This window comes from Nicotiana attenuata, chromosome 5 (assembly GCF_001879085.1).
Source record: "Nicotiana attenuata strain UT chromosome 5, NIATTr2, whole genome shotgun sequence".
NCBI lineage: Eukaryota > Viridiplantae > Streptophyta > Magnoliopsida > Solanales > Solanaceae > Nicotiana > Nicotiana attenuata.
The window spans coordinates 2,008,863-2,032,401 of NC_031993.1; the positions used below are offsets into that span (position 1 = coordinate 2,008,863).

A 23,539-nucleotide genomic window follows, 5' to 3' on the forward strand; every position below is an offset into this window, starting at 1 on the left:
CGTACTGCATCATTTATCGCGGAGTTGAACTTACCCCTAACCTGCCTCACCAGGGGGTGGAATGGGTCGACGTTCAACTTGTGCATAGCGATTTCTTTCGGGATACCTGGCATGTCTACATGGCTAAAAGCAAACAAGTATGCGTTATTAGTTAAGAATTGATGGAATTTACCTAGTTCTTGAAGCTTGCAGCCGATGTAAGATTTTTTATTGTGGTTGTTACCATCTAATTGAACGGGGTCGAGGTCTTCTATGGTCGATTCCGCGGCTTCTACCGTATCAGGGTCTCTGATGACGTCCTCTCTCTCATCACAGATCAACCTCGGCCCTGTTAATTGTTATGCCTCTTTTGCTTTGCCCTTCTTTTTTTGAGTGACCGTACAATCCAGGGCGATGTGTTAAAATTCACGAGATGTGCGTTGTTGTCCTCGTATGATGAATATTCCCCATGGAGTTGGAAATTTGATGACTTGATATAAGCTGGAGGGGATGGCTCTCATGGCGTGTATCCATGGTCGCCCCATTATGGCATTGTATGCTGTGTCTTGCTCCATGATATGGAATGTGGTTTCCACAGTGACGCCGCCAGCCAGGACGGGGAGTGTGATTTCTCCAGATGTTCGCTCAACTGCATTGTTAAAACCTGTTAGTGTGATGCAACGTGGCACTATCTTATCCTCGAGTTTTATTTGTTCAAATACTTGAGGGTGGATAATGCCCATGACACTCCCGCCGTCTACCATAATACGTCTCACATCTGTATCTAGAATTCATAAAGTGATACAAGGGCATCATAGTAAGGGAAAACCAAGCCGTGGGTATCTGACTTGTCGAAGATGATACTTTCTTCGAGTTCCTCATACCGTTCGTGAGTGATCGACCGTTTGAACTTATGGGTGTTCCTGAACTTCACATTATTAATGGAAGCATCATCGCTGCTGCCGATAATCATTTGGATGGTGCGTGTTGGTGAGGGTGGTTTCGGCAGATCCTGATGCTGTTCGTGTCCTCTGGCAAAGTTAGTCCTTCCCCGGTCGCTCAACAATTCTTTGAGGTGTCCTTGTCGAAGCATGTTTACGACCTCCTGTCTTAGGGCGATGCAATCCTCTATTTTGTGTCCTCGTTCTTGGTGGAACTCGCAAACGGCATCTGACTTTTTGGTGCTCGGATCCGACCTTATTTTATGGAACTTTACCTTCGGTCCAAGCTTCTCTAATGATTAGACTATTTCTGAAGGTGAGACACAAAAATTGTGAGCGGATAACAAGGGGGCATACCTCTCTCGTTCCGGTGAGTCCTTGTCCTTGGTCTGGGTGGTCCCTCTTCGTGGCGGGAGGGGGGTGCAATGGCGCTTCTGACATATGGCAGATGTCGTTCCCGGTTGGGTCGTGGAGCTACAAGGTTCCTCCTGAAGTCATTTTCTTCGATCTTTCCTGGACTCGGCTTGTACCGAGGTCAATCTGTGAGTCGGCCCATTAAGGTCGTCCTCGTCTGCTCTAACCTTGGCACAGTAGGCATTGTGTATTTCATCCCAAGTAGTTGGAGGATACTTCATGAGCTGACTTAACAACTTTCTTGTCGCCCTTGAACTATTTCTGCTTAGCCCGTTCTGGAAAGCTGCGACTGACATTCCTTCCGATGCATTTGGTAAGGTCATTCTTACTCGGTTGAATCGAGCGAGGAAGTCCCTCAGTCCTTCTCCCGATGACTGTTTGATAGGGAATATATCGTTCACTCTTGCCTCTGCCTTTTTGGCCCCGGCGTGGGTCGTTATGAACTTGTCGGCCATCTCTTCGAAGGTTTTAATGGAATGCGTGGGCAGTTGTGAAGACCGTGTCAATGCCCCTCCAGTGAGGGTCTCGCCGAATTTTTTCAAAAAACTGGAGGATACTTGTTCCTTGGCGAGGTCATTGCCTTTCACGACAGTGACGTAGTGAGTTACATGGTCCTCGGGATCGGTCGTACCATCATATATTTTCAGATAGGGAGGCATTGTGAAGGTCTTTGGTATGGCGTGCGGGGCGGCTTCATCACTATATGGTTGCTCGACAAACCGACCAGCATCCCTTTTTGGAAAGAGCTTCGGGGCACCTAATATCTTGTCGGCCCTTTCTTGGTGTTCTCTCATTTGGTCCCGAAGTGTTTTGTTCTCGTTCTCCATTTCCTCCTTTTTTTTCTAGAATGGCTGCGAGGATGTCGTCACCTCCACTATTAACGATGTTTTGAGCAATACCTGTAATTGGAGGGACCGGGTCATGCTGCTCGCCCGCTGGTGATATAACACAAGTCCTTGTGTTTTTTGCAACCGTATCCAGAGCGGGTTTGTGGAGGATGCTGGTTAGCGTGTCAGTTAGCCAAGCCTCAAGAAGCCCCTTTACCGCGAGATGTTGTGATGCTACCGTGAGGAGAAGGTGATCCACCTTGCCTTGGGGAGGCGTTAGGCGTTATATCTTCGCCCTCTGCCTCAGAAATCTCATTGATAGTGTTCAAGAGGTTGGTCGTGAGGTCTCCCACTATCCTCGTTCTTTCTTCTCTGTTACCTGCCATATCAGATCTGCGCGTACAAGGAAAGGGAATTTTGTTCTCGGTTTTTTTGTTAGCAATCCGTGTTAGCTGTAGATCTAGAGGAAACTTAAATTTTAACTAGGAAATCCCCACAGACGGCACCAAATTATTGACCAAAAAATGTAAACTTTAGGTTAAACTATTAAATTTTATGTAATGAGGGGTTAAACTTAGTTAATGATAATATCTCTAGATATAGTACTTGACAGCATGGATAATATAGGATAAAGTCAGTGGGAGAGTGAAAGTAACACACATTTAATATTCCAAAAGGTGTGTGCAATAATGGAGGAATAACTAGCAATAAATAATAATAAGTGGCATTTATGTAAATAGGGAGAATGATTCATCCAATAATGAATGAGATAGACGATTTTTCCTCCTGACAATGATGAATGATAGACAAATCCTAGAATGTTTGAACTATTCTCAGATCTGATGGAAAAGTATGAAATAATGTGAGTAAGAATCTTGATGAAAAGGTAAAGTTTGTATCTTTGCTAGAGTGAGAGAGAACCTTCTTCTAAAAACTGTTCTTGTCAAGTGAATATTACATGCCTTACACCATTGTCTTATTTTTTTATTTATATGAGACATGTCCCTACCAAACCCTAATAGTACAAGTGCAGAGAATATTTAATAGAATATTCTCTTTAATATCCTATTACAAAAAATAGTCGTTATTGTTCTATCCTTGGTGCTCGACCTCGGTCGTTGTTGATAGTCTGACCGCGAATCTCACTACTTCCTAGTCGACCTCGACCGACCCTTTCCTTAATGTCGCTTTACACTAAATTTTCTTAGGGCAGATTTTGGCCTATATAATTATAGTGTTATTTTTATCCCTACGAAAGGGTGGGATAACAATCCTGATATAACTAATTCTGGGATAATTAATCATGGGATAACTTATTTCCCAACCAAACGATCGGCCCGTTAAAGAACATAGAGCGGCCATGTAATGTAAAAAATATTGAGTTCGTTCGAACTCGTATCTGATATTATACTTCGCCCCTAAAGTAGAAAGTAATGAGCAAAATATAATATTTTATGCATGTGAAACGAACGTGATACTCTACAGTTCTCGAAATGGAAAAAAATAAATCATTGATGGGTAATTAATTGAAAACAATTGATAGAAAAATTTATGAAAATCAGAGCAATGATCAAATCCCATCCACTGTCAATATATATTCAATATTCTAGCTATAGCTACTTGTCCTGTACCATTTAATATTCATGTTGTCAATTTCTCGTATTGTTGAGAGATATAGGCCCCACCTATTTAACTAGACTACAGTTAGTAGAGTAGTTAGTATTACACTATACTATAGTTAGTAGTTGAGTTAGCTATAACCGACACTTGTATAAATAGTAGCTTAGATACTCAGATCAATACAACAGTGATAATTCCTGTTCTATGCAGTAACTGCTTTCTTCTTCTTCCTCTCATTTCATCTCCTCTCACCGCCATAGCTGAAGCTTCATGACATGGTATCAGAGCCCGGTTAAACGAGTGTTAGAGCTCAGCTGTGACGGATTTCTTAAGACTCTTCTATATTACCTAAGTCAAATTGATCAATTGAGCCAATTCTCAATCTGAATCTCACTCCGCAAGCTAGGGTTTGGAGATTTGTTCGATTGAGCCTCGATTGACTCTCAATAGCTGCACTTCTCTTCAATTTCAGAATTCTCAGAGTTTTTCCTTCAATTTCTGCAACAATGTCGGTCAATGAAGAAGTTGCTGATAATCAGTTAAACGCTCAGACCTTCGCACAATCAGTTGATCAAGTCGATCATCATTATCCTTTGTACATTCACTCATCTGATACACAAGGTTCTGTTCTCATATCTATTCAGCTACAAGGTTATGAAAACTACTCTATTTGGAGTAGATCTTTGAAAATCGTGTTGCATGGTAAAAACAAATTAGGCTTTATCTTAGGCACCTGCAAAAAAAGTAACTATGATGTTAGTCTTCATGAGCTATGGGATAGGTGCAATGCAATAGTGTTAGCATGGATTATGAATACTATGGCACCAAACTTGATTAGTACTGTCATCTATGCCTCTGATGCCTACACTGTTTGGGAAGACCTAAGGGAATGATTTGACAAAGTAAATGCATATAGAGCAACTTATCTACATAAGGAAATAGCTACCTTAACACAAGGAGTATCCTCTATGTCTGTGTATTTCTCTCGACTGAGGGAACTCTGGGATGAGTATGAAACACTCACTCCTCCACCTTCATGTGGTTGTCCTGAGTCAAAGAAGCATGTAGAACACTATTAGCTTCAAAAGCTTTATCAGTTTCTCACAAGTCTTAGTGACTCCTATGAGAATGCCAAAAATCAGGTGCTAATGACTCGACCATTACCTAACCTAAACCAAGCCTATCCCATGATAATCAATGTAGAAAGCCAAAGCATCACTGGAAAAAGTGTGTATGGTTCTAATAATAACAATGAAGTTGCTGCTACAATGAGTAATAGAGCTCAGAATGGTGGTCACATTGGAGAATCTGACAATTCTGGAGGTTATACCAACACTGGCTACTCTGGAGGTTACAAACCTAAGAATTTCTTCAACAAATCAACAATTCAGTGTGACTATTGTAAGTGTAAAGGCCATACAAAAGAAAATTGTTTCAAGCTCCATGGATATCCTAGTGATTTCAAGAACAAGAGAAGAGGAGGAGGTTTTAATGCTCAAGCAAACAATGTGAACAGCAATATGAATCATATTGAGAACAACTATGGGAATCTGCCCTTAGAAACACAAGGCAACCAGCTGAACTGTGCTGCTCCAGCTCAGTTCTTTACTCCAGAGCAAGCAAATCCTGTAGATGCTGAACAAGGGCAAAGATACTGAACCTGTTGCTAAATCAGCTACTACAGGGACGGCAGATATACTACATGCTTTTATGTCTACTTTGGTGGATCATAATTGGATAGTAGACACAAGAGCATCTAATCACATGGTGCATAGTTTAAATCTATTGGACTCCTATGAAGAAGTATCAGAGAAGGATAAAAATAAAGTCCAATTGCCTACTGGTGAACAAGCTTCTATTACACACACTAGAATCTATTCTTTCTTCAGAAATAAGAAAATTCAGAATATACTTCACATTCCAGATTTCAAGTATAACTTACTCTCAGTGTCTAAAATCACAAAAGAGTTAAGGTGTTTGGTGGCATTCTTTCCTGACTTTTGTGTCTTTCAGGAACTCTTCAGTGGGAAGATACTGGGGATTGGTAGAGAAGAACTTGGACTCTACATCCTCAAGGCTGCAGATAGACAAACTCCTGAACATCATATATCCCCAAGTGTAAATACCATTGTTAGCACAAATAAAAATGTTAGCCTGAATAATAGAAGTCCATGTAATGATTTCTCTTTGTGGCATAGGAGGCTAGGACATGCTCCTCTAAAGGTACTGCAGAAACTACATAATCTTCATGAGTTGCATCTAACTGATCATCAGCATTGTACTGTATGTCCTATTGCAAAGCAATCAAGGCTGCATTTTCCTCTTAGAACCACTTGTTCTACTTCTATTTTTGATCTTGTTCATGCAGATGTTTGGGGTCCATATAGACTACCAACTCATGACAGCAAGAGATATTTTCTAACCTTGGTGGATGATTTCTCTAAATATATCTGGATTTTTCTTCTAACTACTAAGGCATATACTATTGTAGTTTTGAAGAAATTTATTACAATGGTGTCAAATCAGATTAAAACTACAGTCAAGTGCCTTAGAACTGACAATGGCACTGAATTTGTGAATGATCAAGTCCATTCTCTGTTGCAAAGTCTAGGAATTCTTAATCAAAGTTCTTGTGTTTATACACCCCAATAAAATAGGGTGGTGGAGAGAAGGCATAGGACTATATTAGATATGGCTAGAGCTCTCAGATTTCAGGCCTTTATACCTTTGAGATTTTTGGGTGAGTGTGTGTCTACAGCAGTCTACCTGCTGAATAGATTGCCTATTGGACTTCTTCAAGGCAAGTCTCCATTTGAAACTCTATTTCAGAAGATACCTTCCATACAACATCTCAGAGTGTTTGGTAGCTTATGTTATGCCACAATAAGTGCAAAAAGGGGATAAGTTCAGTCCCAGGGCAATTCCAGCAGTCCATATGGGATATTCATCTTCTCAAAAAGGCTACATTCTCTATGATCTACACTCCAAGGGCTTCTTTGTCAGCAGAGATGTTGTCTTTAAGGAAGACATTTTTCCTATTAAGCATATGAAACTTGGAGCCTCTCCCTTATTTCCTATACTAGAGTTCACATATGCGCAAGTTGAAAAGAGTACTGGCCAACCTATATCTGTCTCAGATTTGCCTACTCCTGGTGTTCAGCAAGTGCCTTCTTCTTCTAGTCCTCTCTATGGTACTAATTCTGCACCTAGGCCTTCTAAACCTCCTATATGGCTAATTGATTATGTACTCCAGCCCAAGAAAACCACTTGTCATTATCCTGTATCACAACATGTCTCTTACAATCAACTGTCTTCATACTACAGGGCTTATCTTGCTGCATATTCAGCTATTGTTGAACCTAGAACATTCAAAGAAGCAAGTGCTGATCCAAAATGGATTGAAGCTATGCAAGCTGAGAATTCAGCATTGCAAGACAATAACACATGGTCCTTGGTTGATCTGCCTCAAGGGAAAGTTCCTATAGGATGCCAGTGGGTCTTCAAGGTTAAGTATAAGTCTAATGGTGAAGTGGGAAGATATAAGATTAGACTGGTAGCCAAAGGCTACAGTCAACAACAAGGCCTGTATTATACAGAAACATTCTCTCCTGTGGCCAAGATGGTCACAGTGAGGGTTGTAGTTGCATTAACTACTGCATCTAGCTGGTACATTTTTTATATGGATGTTCATAATGCATTCCTTCAGGGTGAACTTCTAGAAGAAGTCTACATGCAAGTTCCTGATGGCTTTTTAAGCCAGGGGGAGAATCAAAAGGTGTGTAAGCTACATAAGTCTTTGTATGGATTGAAGCAAGCACCTAGGCAGTGGAATCTTAAGCTAATAGAGGCACTTCTAGACATGGACTTTGCTCAAGGCCACTATGATTATTCCCTGTTCACCAAAAGAATAGGAGTTGATCTTGTAGTCATCCTAGTTTATGTGGATGATTTGTTGGTAACTGGCAGCAACTTACTTCTCATCCAGCAGGTCAGAAAAGATTTGCAGGAGAAGTTCAAAATGAAAGATCTAGGGGAGCTAAAGTATTTCCTTGGCATTGAGTTCTCAAGGTCTCAGGAAGGTATTCTAATGTGTCAAAGGAAATATGCCATAGAATTGGTATATGAACTTGGCTTAGCAGGAGGAAAACCAGCCCCTACACCTCTTGAGCTTAATCAGAAATCACCTCTGTTGAATTTGATCAAATAGTAAAAGACAGTGACTCTGAAGATGTACAACTTGAAGAGAAGGGAAATTATCAAAGACTAGTTGGGAGGCTCCTGTACCTAACAATGACAAGGCCAGATATAGCCTTTGTTGTTCAGGTACTCAGCCAGTATATGCATGCACCTAAGACTTCTCACATGGAAGTTGCTAGAAGAGTAGTGAACTACATCAAGTCTACACCTGGAATTGGTCTGTTCATGCCAACTGAAAGCTGCAATAAACTAATAGCCTATTGTGATTCAGATTGGGGGCATGTGATGAGTCTAAGGGGTCAGTCACTGGGTATGTAGTTAAATTTGGAGAAGCACTGATTTCCTGGAAGTCAAAGAAACAAGGGACAGTATCTAGAAGTTCAGTTGAGGAGGGTTCATAAGCATGGCAACCACAGTAGCTGAAATTGTGTGGTTGGTTGGACTTCTCAAGGAGTTATGAGTAGATATTGCTCTGCCTGTGCCGCTACACTGTGACAGTAAGGCAGCAATCCAAATTGCTGCACATCCAATATTTCATGAACGGATTAAACACATAGATATTGACTGTCATTTTGTAAGAGAAAAGCTAGTACAAGGTCTTATTCAAACTCAGCATGTTGGTACAACAGAAAGATAGCAGATGTGCTGACAAAGGCTTTGTGCAAACCACAGCATGACTACTTACTAAGCAAGCTGGGAATGAAGAATGTATTTCATCCCTCAACTTGAGGGGGAGTATTGAGAGATATAGGCCCCACCTATTTAACTAGACTACAGTTAGTAGAGTAGTTAGTATTATACTATACTATAGTTAGTAGTTGAGTTAGTTATAACCGACACTTGTATAAATAGTAGCTTAGATACTCATATTAATACAACAGTGATCATTCCTGTTCTATGAAGTAACTGCTTTCTTCTTCTTCCTCTCATTTCATCTCCTCTCACCGCCATAGCTGAAGCTTCGTGACACATATCCCACCGCCATTTATGACAACCATGTCAAAATTAAAATCTCATTGATTGATGTTATGTGATCAGTAGATCACGGGTTCAACCCGTGAAAACAGCATCTTGCAGAAATGTAGAGTAAAGCTACGTACAATAGATCCTTGTGGTCCGATCCTACTCCGGACCGCGCACAGCGGGAGCTTAATGCACCAGACTGTTTTTTTTTTTTTTAACTCTGATTGCTGTTATATATTTAAATATATGTTGAATAATATGTTTCACTTACTAAGGCTTTATATTATTGTTGTTTCAATTTTTTTTATAATTATTCTTGGTTTGAAAGATTGTGTTTTACTGTACTCATCCTTTGTTAACTATTTGTGTAATTTAAAGATTAAAAACTCCAAAAACTTCCCTCTGATGTTTGTCTTTGCAATACCGTTGAATTTGTTGAGATTTGAGATATTACATTTAATTCCGTTGTTTTTAGTTTGTACACAAAAGAGTGTAACATTTTCATATTTAAAAATAATTTAATCTTTTAGATAAAGTTATCTTTAGGACGACTTAATTAGTTATCTCAAAGTATTAACTTTTCACATATAGTTATCTTTAGGATGGCTTCAAGAGGGTATAGACATTTAATTCAGGTAAAATATCAAGTGTTTGGATGACTAAAAATATTTTTAACTCACTTATAAGCTAGTTTTATACATAAACAGTTACGTATTTCAAATAGAAATGCACATGATGTGTTTAGTAAAAATGCTGAAAAATATTTTTTCTATTAAAATGATTGAAATGCCCTCAAAGCTGTTAAAACAAAAAAATAAGTTTATTATTGCAACATTTTAAATTTTAAAATGAGCTCAAACACAAATTAATTTATGTCTCAACTCCAAAATAATTATATTTGCAAGATTGTTTTTATTCAACATAAATTATTTATTGAAATAACTTATACAATGATAACTAATAATTTGATTGAAGTTTATTAGTAAAAAATAGGAGAAACCTTATATAATTCCTTCATATTTTTGTTTTTTTTCTTGGTTCTGATCTGTTTCGGAGCCACATGGGCACGTACCCAGAGAACAAAATAAGTTAAAACACTTGCAGCAGCAAATCAAGAATAAATATTTGTTTTGGGAAATCGACAGACATTAATTCAAGAGTCTAAGCATCTTGGCATTATCTACTTTTATTCTAATGCTAATCTATTGGCATTAATCTCATATTTGTGCATTAATCTGCACGTGGAATTTTTAAAATGTATCTTCTTATAATTATTAATACACCATTGTTGTCTTATTTACCATTTTCCATGTGACCAATAGAGATTATTTAGATTTTATTTCAGGAATCGTAGGGCTTGACTATAATTTGTAAAGCTGGGTCTGCAAGTATTAGGCTAGGGTTTGTGGAAAGAGAAGACAGGAAGAAAAAGGATATATATATGGAGAAAAATAAGAAAGGAATATCTCGAAAAATCCCTAATTTTATAGAATTTGTTGGAGGTATATGTATTATACTATTGTTACAAAATAATTGCTAGTTTTTGAAAGTCGTGTTCTATCGTTAGACGGAGTAATTAGGGCACCTAGAAAATTTTCCAATTTAGATTAGTCGGATCAGTGGATTTCGAGTAGCAGCTGGTAGGGGCATACATGAACCGGGTTGGTTCGGTTTTTATCAAAATCAAACCAAATCAAACCAACTATATCGGTTTGGATTGGTTCGGTTTTGTCGGATTTTGTCGTGATATGAATATTATTTCAATCTTACTTTGTTAAATTTTTTATAAGTAAAAATATATTTAGTAAAAATTGAAAAAACTGACAAATATATCATCTATTAAAATATTCTTATGGAAGAATTTTTTTAGTAACACATGATAGTTATTTTTTTGTCGTCTAACAAAAATTTTACGTTGATGTACACTTTCAAGGTTAATCGGATTAAATTAAACATAAAAATAAATATGAACCCATATAATGATCTATTCTATTTAATTTTAGATTATCGAAATACCATTTCAAATTCAAAAAAGATATAAGAATTTAATAGATCTTGATATATGAATATGGATGAACAAAGAGATTGACACATTTCACTAACACTTGATAATTAAGCAAGTGATAATACAACCCATTATTTAAAGTTAATAACTATGGAGCACTTCATATTTAACTAAATATTACATCCCATAAGAGAACCACAAATATTTCTAGACATTTTTTAACGAAAATTTTATAAAAAGTCTTAAAAGTAAATATAAAAATTATATATTTATATGCCGGTTTGGTTTGGATTTTTTACTCAATACCAAACCAAACCTAATCGGATTTTTTAATCGGTTTGGTTTGACTTTTCGGTTTGGTGCAGTTTTCCGGTTTGGTTTGTACACCCCTAGCAGCTGGTGGTTATACCGAAATAGATTGATAATGTAATCAAAGGTGGATCCAAGATTTAAGTTTTATGAGGTCAATTTTTAAAGCTATCAGTTCATATCTATAATTTATGGCAATTTTGGTAGATTTTTATGCATAAATTTATATTCTGCGTTGAGTTCAGATGAACCCGTTACTAATACATTTCATCCACTTCTGAATGTAGCACTTTTTACATAAAAGGGTAGCTCGGTGCACAAGGCATCTCGCGTTCACGCAGGTTCATGGGAAGGACCGCACAAGTAGTGTGATGTAGACAGCTTACCCTAATGCAAGCATTAGTAGCAACTTCTAGAATTCGAACCTGTGACCTATAGGTTATACAGAGACACCTTATTGTTGTTCCAAGGTACTTTTTACATAGTTTTCAAATATATAAATTTTATTTTTAAAAAAAAAACTTAAAATTTTTATTTTCGAATTCACAATCAAAATTTTAAAAAAAAAAATTGACTGTCGAAATCCAAGCTGTGCAAGATGGGCAGCGGTAGTATATATTTATAGATCAATTTGTCGACTCCCCCATCCAACCACCAATAATTATAGATCAATTCATACGATAAATGCTTAGCTCATTTCATTGTGTTTTACGTGCAAAAGGTATCACTCATGCCATTCTGCTTTGTCCTCCTCACATTCATATCCAAATTAGAACTGGATGCTGAACTGTAATTTTGAGTTTTTTCATTGAAAAATTAGCTGTTCAAAGAAATTGATATCAGTGTGAAAAATGGGAGAAGATAAATACAGGGACGAGGTAGCAATTATTTCTACTCCATCACGTTCACAGAGGTTTAATGATGATAATATGGTGGCTTTAGAAGTTGAAGTTCCTGAAACTCTTCATCAAGTTGGAACAGGTTCTCTATTTGATCTTTCTCTTTGTTTCATTTCAGCTTTCGTTTTTCCTTTTTTGTTCCTCTTTTTTTTTTTTTTTTGGTTCTTTCCGTCGTGTTAATAAGAGGGGAACCTTGGAGCAATGGTAAAGTTATCTACGACCTATAGGTAACGGGTTCGAATCATGGGGTGTGGTCCTTCCCGAACCTTGCGTGAACTTGTGACCTATAGGTCACGGATTCGAGCCATGGGATGTGACCCTTTTACAAACCTAGCATGAACACGAGATACCTTGTGCATCGGGCTGCCCTTTTCCGCTTTGTTAATAGCGAAAAGTATTCCAAAACAAAAAAATATTCGACGTAAACAAGAAATGGTACGTAATTGCAAAGGTGAAGTATAGTGATGAAGTTTTGAGTTAAGATTTAAGAAACTGAAGTTTTACTAATATCTTCAACTTCATCTCATAGATCTTTAACTTTCACTTGGAAGTTTATGTTCATAAATAATTACTCAACTAATTTCATAATCTTTTTTTTTAATTTCAACTCCAAATAAACTTTTTATTCTCATTTTGTCAAAACGCATACAAAAATTAAGTGTTATCATTCCAACTCTTTAGTAACACATACTTTGATGAAGTTACAAGAGAGTGCTTGTTAACACTGTCTAACTAGTAAAAATTTATTTTCACATGATGTTTACACCAAATAATAATATAAAACACTTGTCATTTATATATTATTTAGTTTGATGTAAACAATTGATGGGAGTATGTATTTTTCCGGCCTAGAATCCACCTTGTTGCACCAAGAAAATATGAAAATTTAATATTAATCTGACGTGGATGTTTTTCTTTATTTTTTCACTTATTTGTTTCTATCTTAAAGAACATCGAGTCGACTAGGGGTGTCAATGGTTCAGTTCGGTCGGTTATTTTATAAAATTTGTACCATACCAATTTTCGATTATTCTATTATGTATAACTAAAATTAGACTTTTCGAAACCGTCCAATCATGTCGGTTTTTCTTCAGTATCGGCACGGTTAAGTTAATTTTTGGTATTTTTTTAAATATAATATAAAATTCACCAGTAGAAGTAGAATGCAATATCATAGTACATTCTTTTATAGGACTTAGCAAAACTCTCTAAATATTTTTACTGTTTAAAGGGTGTTGAATTAAAAAAAATAAAAGATAGATAGGGTATAGATCCATCAACTATTCTACAACAACGTAAAAGAAACCAAACAAAGACAAAGAAAATATAAATCACACGAGTAAAAAGATATTAACCAAGCTGGGACTCAAGAATAAAGTCTATAGAGATAAATCTAAGTTATATGAAAGGAAACATATTCAATACATTGTAGTTTGCTATTCATAATCGCTAGAATACTTTGTCTCTTGCTTATAAAGATACTTGAAATAACTTAGTTTAAGTAAAAGTAGCATAATAGGTTTTAGGAATTAGTATTTTGTATTTAATTACTTGTTGGCTTGTAATAGTTTTCATAATTCCAAGGCCCGAAGAAAAATTTAATGCATTATTATAACTTACTAGAAAAATATATTTTCTACATGTAAAATTTATTCGGTACGGTTCGATATTTTTTTCGGTTTATTTTTATAAAATAAAAAACATACCCTAATTATCGGTGCGGTTATAGATTTATATAAAAACCTACAATTTCTTTAAAAAAAAATCTAAAAATCGGTTCGATGTGGTGCGGTACGATTCGATCGATTTATTCGGTTTTCGAATATCCAGTGACACCCCTAATATTGACGTTTTGCTTTATTTTTCACTTATTTGTCCATCTTTAGAACAGTGAATCAACATAATTATTGTGGAAAGTGAAACCTTTATGGAGATTATTATAATCATTATTTTCAAAATTTTCAAAGTCTGTCACTAGAAAGCCTTTTAGGCAACAGACAGTATGGACTAATATGACAAGATCTCAAAGAGCAGTCATATTGAACTGCTGACATCATCAAGTCAAATTGTGCTAGTATATTCTATCCTAACGTCTAAAAGAAGTCATTTAGTACACATTAATTAAGCAAGATATTTAAAATATTCCCTCTGGTCCAAAATAAGTGATTTTTTAGCTGTTTTCACACAGATTAAGAAATCCATCTTTTAACATAAATTAGCAATGAAATTGACCATATTAACCTTTACTACTCTTCACATAAATACTCCTAACACTTACTCCAACACTATTTATTTCAAGGGCAATGTAGGAAAAAAATAATTAATTCATTCTTGAAATCTGGAAAAATCACTTATTTTGAACCATAAAAAAAGGCCAAAAATCACTTATTTTGGACCGGAGGGAGTATATACTAAGCGGGCGTTTGGACATAAGAATTGTAAAATTTCAAAAAAAAAAAGTGAAAAAATTTTCAAGTGAAAATGGTATTTGAAAATTAGTGTTGTATTTGAACATGAATATAATTTTGGATTGTTTTTGAAGTTTTGTGAGTAATCTGAGTGAAAATTTTGAAAACAGCTTTTTGGAGTTTTTCAAATTTTTGAAAAATTTTAAAATTCATCTTCAAGTGAAAATTGAAAATTTTAAGACAAAACACTAATTTCGAAAAAAAGTAAATTTTTTTTTATGTCCAACCGGGCTCTAATGATAATTTAGACAAATACCTTTATAATTAAGATTATCAATTCTAAAAGATAGATAATATACCGAAGGTACTACACGTTTGGGCTCTATTGTTCGAAGTAATGGCAAGTTTTTTTCCTATACAATATTTGAAACTTATTTATCAAAATTATCTAAATTTTGTATATTATCCGTACTAAACAAGTTTTTCTTACAATTTATATACAGTCTATTATTAATGCATTAAATTAGGAGATTCTTTGCTTGGAAAAGGGCATAACTGAAGGGAACGAAGTCCAAATTGTCCTTCCATCTAAATAAGACTCCTTCTAGTTGTGTATTACCTATTTTAAGTCATAATTAGCGCAACTTTCTCTCTCTTTGCCATAATTACTTAGAAAAGAATAATGTATGGTACAGCAGCATACATATTAAAAATAAATTTCATACAAATTTAAGACAAAATTTGATATATCTACAACAACGTACATACTAAAAACAAATTTCATACAACTAATTATACAATATACAACTTATCTACAACTTTCATACATCATTCTTACCCAATTAAATACAACTACAACATCAGACAACTCAAATACAAATTTCTTACAAATTTTATACAATATGTTTTTTGTATATATTTTGTATATGATTTGTATATATTTTGTATGTGGTGTGTTCTTCTTCGAATTTCAATCTGAAAATCCAGCCAAATCAAATCTGATCTTCACCAAATACCCTCAAAATCGAGATATAAACTCCATAGAATATTCTCAATCATTTGCAACAACACTCAATCCAAACAAATAATATTTTTGAAAACCCAAATTCGAATTCAAAGCTTCGAAGTTTTTTAATGGTTGTCAATGGTGGAGAGTCAAACACCTTCAAAATTTGTTGATTAATAATTTTAATTCGAACACCATTGTGCAACATGAAAGGAAATTGTTAAGTTAAAACTCTCCTGAAGAAAAAAAAAAGAGAGAGAGAGAGGATAACAAGCAGAGTAAAACAAAGGAAGAAAAATTAGGGAGAGAACAGAGAAGAAGAGAAAGAGAGATGAAGAGAGAGAGAGAGAGAGAGAGAGAGAGAGTAGGGATGGGAAATAACTGATTCCTATTCTATTTTTAATATAAAGGGATACTCACTAATACTAATTTGTATATAATTGGTAAATTGTATATGCCCATATAATTAAGTTAAAACTTGATTAGGGAGGTAAATAAGTTTCATATGTAGCATAGATAGGTAAAAAAAAATTATTCACGTAACTTAAAAAAATCTTGGCCTGAAAACTTATGTCTGAGCATTAAAAGCTTCGTAGGAAGATAATTAGATACAAAATTTGCTATGGAAAAACAAGAAAAGCTTCTCTACTGCACATTTTATAGGCTCTACTTTCCCTTCTCTTTTTCTTTTTGGTGTCTGACTTGTTCACTATCTTCCACGATATAGAACAAGAAAAAGAATAGTTGTTTTTGTACTAAATTAATGAATAAAAACATGTGTTATTTAAGTAATTTTTTTTTGGTGGAATAAATTTTTTTTATTCATCTCCAGAACAAGTACAATGAAGGAAAAAACTCTAGCTTCTAGCTATATAAAGAAAGTCCCGTACTTACTCAGCTATGTCCAAGTAAGTCTACCTATTATCCTATTCTGTACAAGTATTTGTCCCGCCTGTCTCCTATCTATCTATATACTTCTTCTAGTCATCTTCTATCCTTGTCTCTTTTTCGCTTACTGAGTATCTCCACCACTCGAACTCTGCATTCTTCTTTTATTTGCTCGCATACTCTATGTGATCTAGGAACTTAATTCTGCCACAGGGCTTCATTCCTCCCTTTCCATACATGGTAATTAGTTGCTGCCAATACTGCATATGAGAACTCCCTACCCAATTTGCCTCACATTTTCCTGGCTATTCTTTTCCATATGAACTGTCCTTCAAAGTTCGTGATCCTAATTTTAACCACTGGAGTGTTTCAGTGATGCATGGCTTGGGGAAGTGACACTCATAGAATAAGTGTTCAACAGACTCTGGTGCATTTCCACATAGTACACATAGGCCATCTGAGCTGATTCCTCTGCGAGCTAGCCTATTCTTTGTGAGCAGCTTCTTCTGCATAGTCATCCAGCAAATAAAGCAGTGTTTGGAATGTTTTGTTTATTCCAGACTCATCTTCCTCATTGGCATGTGTCCAGGTTTCCCTTCAGCCAGTAATAGCCTTTTTGGATTGTATACTTTCCTATTCCTGATTGCCATCCTCCATGAGTATAGCCCCCTGCCGTTTGTCTCTTATGAGGCATAGTTTCTTTCAATACCAGCTACTGTCTTGTGCTACATTGTGTTGCCACCAATCTACATTTTTAAGGTAGATGTGGTTGATCTGTTATTTAAGTAATTATATTGTATAATCAATGATTATTTTAGCTCATACTATAAACTTTTATGATTAGATCACTTAATTTGATATAAATACTGAATGCGTACACTATTTTTATGTAAAAATTTATTCGTATTTGGTATTTATACCAATCCAATAAATTTATAACATATATTTGCACATTGACTTCTCTCACTTAACCATGATTAGTAAATATATATTCTTTAACTCATTAAATCACCAATTAACTGTTGTAAGTTGATATGGTTTGGTCCATAGTCATACAGATAAAATTTTGCCATATTTTACCTGGAAATAGCTCATACCACAATTGCCTTTGCAACTGGCAAACTGCGTTATTCTTTTTCCCTCCGAATGGATATGATCTCAAGAATATGGTCTATTAGTTTTGGAGAGAGAATATGCTCATGAATTTTGGCTTACTTTTAGGATATTCTTGGAGAAATATAGTATCACAAGATTTTAAGTTCTATGTCTTTGACGATGTAAAAAGTATTTATGTCACTTATTAGGTAATTATAGATAAAACTCTCGATAAACATTAATTGATAATCTAATATAATCGTAACTAACCAGCTATTATAGGTTAAAAATAACTGATAATATTGAAAAATCTTTAGATTATAACATCACTTCATTAACAGCTAAGTTTCATAATTGGTACCAATTTTTTTATGTTATGTTATAATATATGATCTCTATAACAATACTTCACTTTAGCAGCTAAAAGTTATGAACGGATGAAGTTGTATAGAGAAGTCTGATTGTATAGGTAACTGACCGTAATAAGTGGTGGTGTAAAAATTAGTTACACTGAGATCTAGAAGTTGAAGAAGAAAAAAGAGAAATATTTAATCTCTTAATGTATATTTATTTGTTCGATTTTTATTTAATTGTAATAATGTTTGTGTGGTGTCTTCTGTTTTTGCAAAATGTAGATTCATGGTTTCAGGTGGGAGTTGTTCTAAGCACTGGTGTCAACAGTGCCTATGCTCTAGGATATGCTGGCACAGTTATGGTTCCTTTGGGTTGGACTGGTGGTGTTATTGGTCTTGTTTTATCAACAATAATATCATTATATGCAAGTACTCTAATTGCCAAGATTCATGAATATGGTGGAAAAAGACATATCAGATATAGAGATCTTGCCGGATTTATGTATGGTAAGAACAAGTAAACAAGAGAAAGTTGCATACTTGTGACCTATAGGTCAGGGGTTCTAGCCTCGGAAGCAGCCACTAATGCTTGCATTAGACTAGGCCGTCTACATTAGACCCCTTGGCGTGCGGTCCTTCCCTGGACCCTACGCTTCTTTTCTCTTAAGCTTTACTAGATTTTAATTCCTCTACTTATAGTTAAATGGAGACTTGGGTAATATTGCAGGTCGGACGGGTTATATAATTGTGTGGGCATCGCAGTATGCAAATCTTTTCTTGATAAATATTGGATTCATCATTTTAGGTGGACAAGCCTTAAAGGTAAGATGAATTCCCCTATCCTCTTCTCCTGCTCTAGATCTTTATGTCCGAGAATTTGTGAGCTTGTTATCGTGTCAGAGAGGCGGAGCTCGAATTTTGAATTTATGGGTTTTGAATTTTAGAAAATGCAGCTTACTAGATTCTGAATAAATTATTTATACGTATTAAGTGAATTATTAATACAAATACAAGAATTGAGCCAAAGCTATTGGGTTCTTCCGAACCCATTACCAAAACCAGAGCTCCACCTCTAGTCAGAGTCCAAGCTCATGGTACATATCGTGGGTTTTAGCCTGATAGACCTTACCGTCACATATTGTGTGGATTTGTAATTTGTCTTATATAGCACTTCACTTTGTCCTCAATTTCAATCAATGCGGAATTTGCCTAAGGTGTCATATGTACTCCTTCTTCGGAAGCTTGTCAACCTATAAGCTTGTCAGTCCTTCTCCTTGATCCGCCCTCGTCATTCTGCTCTTTGTCCTGTGCAGGGGCAGATGTAGTGTATTAAGGACGGGTTCAATTAAACACATAACTTTCGATCCGAAGTAAAAATTTATATGTACCATAACTTTAAAAATATAGGAATCAATTAATGCTAAAAACTTTAAAAGTTAACCCATAAGGTTTAAATCTTGAATCATTCTCTGGTCCTGCGCATCACATATCCAGTACCTCCTCCCGAAGCTCCCCTGCTATTCCTAAAGGTAGTGATAATGAAAATAGAAAGAAGAGAAATGAGAAAAGGTTGTGAACGTGGAGGTTGATCGAAAGCTATATAGACAATGTAGAAATAATGAATATGAAGATACAACTATATATGTTGTCAAGTTAATTTTTATTAAATCTGTTAATTAGTAGACATGATTCTGAAACAATTTTGTTTATGATTTGCAGGCTTTCTATCATCTCTTTAGGGATGATGATCATATGAAACTAGCATACTTCATCGCGATTGCTGGATTGGCATGCGTTTTATTCGCCATTGCTGTTCCCACCTTGTCATCACTAAGGATTTGGCTTGTGATTTCATCAGTATTCAGTCTAATTTATCTCACTATAACCATTGCTTTAGCTCTTAAAGACGGTATGCATCTCTCCTTAACATCTGACAACAACACCAGATATGTGAATTTCTTTATAAGTACTGCGTATTTGCAGGTATTAATGCTCCTCCTAGGGACTATAGCATTCCTGGATCAAAGATAAACAGAATTTTTACAACTGCTGGTGCTGCTGCAAATATTGTTTTCGTATTCAACACCGGAATGATTCCAGAGATCCAGGTAACTAACCTGGAATTCGATATATTCTTGTGAAGAAAGTATAATTCTTCCATATTTGGCTAATACTTTTTCTCAGGGGAAATAGTTTTTGTACTTCTATAAATTGAGGATTCTACTTTTTCATTCAGTAGTATCCATACCATATGGGGTTTGAGAGTATCCTTCTTTTGCGTGTGTAAGGTTGTTCTTCAATATTTTGTACTCTTTTATATAGTGGATTGCTCATCTCCGCCAGTGGACACAGGTCAATTGACCGAGCCATGTTAAATGTTTGTGTCTCTTTTAGTATATATATTTCTCTTGTGTTATCTGATTTATCGTCGTTCAAGGTTTACTTTACTAGCTTCAACATGACACCTTAGTATTTCGATCCTAACACTTGTGTCATTAATAAACTCAGCTCTGTACCAAAAATATTTGCAATTGACTGAAGTATATCGAGTCTATGACCTCTTTTTCTTGACTAATTTTTTAAAAATCTTTTTCCTTAACAGGCTACAGTGAGAGCACCTGTTGTTGACAACATGTTGAAAGCCTTATATTTTCAGTTTACTTTAGGAGCTGTGCTTGTTCATGCTGTTACTTACGTCGGATATTGGGCATATGGATCGAGTTCATCTTCCTATTTGCTCAATAATGTCAGCGGTCCGGTTTGGGTTAAGGCACTGGCTAACATCAGCGCATTCTTGCAAGCCATCATCGCATTACATGTAATAATCTTTCCACTTTCATCCTATCGTATTGAGTTTAACTTCTATACAGTGTCGGGGTTTTAGTTCAAAAATAGCGTGAAAGGGAAATGGATGGAAAAAAAATTTAATTTCCCTCCTCTACAAAGGAATACTGTCCCATATTAGAGGAGCAAAAACTCATTTGTTGGGTGTATATGTTGGGTTTTGGATGTGTTTAATTAATATATTAAATACTTAAAAGAGGGTGAATGGGAAATGGAGGGAAATAAAATTTTTTAGTGAAATTTTAAGTTCCCCCCTTGGCAAATGGGCATTGTCCCGTATTGGAAGAGGAAGAGGTTTTTTATGGGTATATAAGCAATTGCTCTTCTTCTAGCTCTTAAAGAGTTGAGAAGAAGGCAAGCCTCGCGCCGTCGTCGTCGCTCGCTCGGCTTCGGCTTCGGCTTCGGCTTCGGCTTCGGCTTCGGCTTATTTGTTAATAGTAAAATATTAACAGAAATGTTATTAAATATTTGTTTTAATAACAAAATATTAATATTAAATCCAATCCGTTTTTCTGTTTTGGTAACAGAAAAGTAACTACCCTCTTCAATTTTTCCTCTTTATTTTCCCTCTTTATTATTGAGTAAATGGCCATTTATGTAATGGCATTTATGCTGTGGGCGTTTTGCATAAACAGCCATTCTGAAGAGTTGCACCTCTTCAGATTTCAGCCTAACTTTGGCTATAAATACAACACTATTCTGCTCAGAATTTCACTACGATTTTCTGAGTTTCTTCTCCTTCTTCTGCATACTTTTAGCATCAAACAAAGCAAAAAGTAAGTGTGATTTGCTACCGAACTTTGTGTTCGCTGAAACACTGGGGTTTGAAGTACCACTACACCAGAGTGTAATTCGTTCTATCCTGGGAGGAAATAATCCATAACCTTGGGTACTAGGAGGGGATTAAATTCCTTAAGGAAACACTGTGAATTCAGTGGGCTCGAATTGGTTTTATGTCATTTCTGTTTATGTTCATTTCTGTTTATACTCATTTATATTTCCAGAATTATTTTACAAATACAGTCTACTAACAGTATACATATAATTGCACTTCTTCTAGCTCTTAAAGAGTTGAGAAGAAGTCAAACCCCGCTTCAGCGTCATCGTCGCTCGGCTCGGCTTCAGATTTGGTCAGATTTTCCTTACGAAAATTCTGAATTATCCTTCTGTGCTATCGATCTTTGAGTTCGGTGGTCAATAATCCTAAACATCGGGTACTAGGAGGAGATTAAGTTCATGGAAACACTATGATTCAATAGGCTCGGACTAATCTTTTGCTTCTTCTACATTTCTGTTTCTTGTTTACTTTTCCGGAATCTTATTTTCGACAAGTCTAACATACATTACTTGTAGTATAAAAGAACTTTTACGCTCGCGTAAATGAGTACTACACCATTTAAAGAAATCAACTCACTATAGTATTATTGCTCCATTCTCATGCTACATTGCCTTAATTTTGCCTATTGTAGATATTTGCGAGTCCAACATATGAATTCTTGGATACAAAATACGGGATTAAAGGAAGTGCAGTTGCTGTTCGGAACCTGGCGTTTAGAACTCTAGTTAGAGGTGGTTATCTAGCGGTTACTACTTTCCTATCTGCTCTGTTACCTTTCTTGGGAGATTTCATGAGTCTTACTGGTGCTATCAGCTCGATTCCACTCACGTTTATTCTTCCGAATCACATGTATCTTATTGCCATGAAAAAGCAACTGTCGCTGTTACAAAGGAGTTGGCATTTGCTTAATGTTGTCTTGTTTAGTGTCATATCTGCTGCTGCATTAGTAGCTGCATTCAGGCTTATAGCAGTGGACTCGAAAACTTACCACGCGTATGCTGATTTGTAGTTTTTTAAGCCATTATTTGGAGGGGAATGTCCCTCATGTTATTTTAATGGCATTCAAATTTATGTCAAGTTTCTCAATTCTTGGCCTCAGTGAGGTATATGTTTGTACTGTATATTGGATGAAGGATATTGTAAAACAGATTCAGATTTGGATGAAATGTGTAAAGGAATTAAATCATGTTCTTCAGTACTTAGTCCCTACCCCCTACCAATATCTTCATTATAGATTGCTTGTTCCTTGTTTCACAACTAACAATATGTTGTCAATAGTCAATTTCTGTAATTAACTGAGTTGTTAGGTAACTTTCATCAATTCTGATTTTCTATTTTATGCCTCTTTGATGAAAATGTGCAAAGTGACTTCATGTGTTACACCTAGGGTCTTTTTTATATAATCTCAAGACATGTTGTCATGGAAACAGACTCTTGTAGAAATGCAGGGTAAGGCTGCGTACAGTAGACCTTTGTGGTCCGGGCCTTCTCCGGACCCCCGCGCATAGTGGGAGCTTAGTGCACCGGGTTATCGTCAAGACAGGTTGTCTCCTCATCTCACAGTTATTGCATCTTTGTTTGTATAAGTGTGTCAATTGTCAAACTTCCATTTGCTTCTTGTAGTCATAGAAAAGACAATTCTAATGTAAACCAGCACAATAGATTAGTACATATGCTCTTTGCCAGAAAAAATAAACTCATGATTAATATCTTTTTTTACTTTATCATAGCATCTTAATTTTCAAAACCACATCCAGGCTGCAAGTATAAATGCTTAAGCTCAGACCATTCCCTTTGAGAATTCATAAAAAGGAAATATTTTTATCATATATGTTAGGAAAGTAGTGATTTTCCCTATAAATAGTTGTCCTAAAAATAAGAAGTTAAGCATAAGTGAGAAAATGGGACAAGATGGTCACAGCAACAATGACGTCGTTGTTTGCAGCACTCCTC

At 35.8% G+C, this 23,539-nt stretch overlaps 1 protein-coding gene across 1 annotated transcript; it reads left to right on the forward strand.

The window, feature by feature from the left end:
- LOC109225164 (proline transporter 2-like) lies at positions 11,914-22,781 on the forward strand. Its single transcript, XM_019389748.1, has 7 exons — positions 11,914-12,236; positions 18,187-18,411; positions 18,632-18,726; positions 19,624-19,813; positions 19,888-20,012; positions 20,507-20,722; positions 22,218-22,781. The coding sequence occupies exons 1-7, from the start codon at positions 12,107-12,109 to the stop codon at positions 22,593-22,595; spliced, it is 1,359 nt and encodes a 452-aa protein (XP_019245293.1). The 5' UTR covers positions 11,914-12,106; the 3' UTR covers positions 22,596-22,781.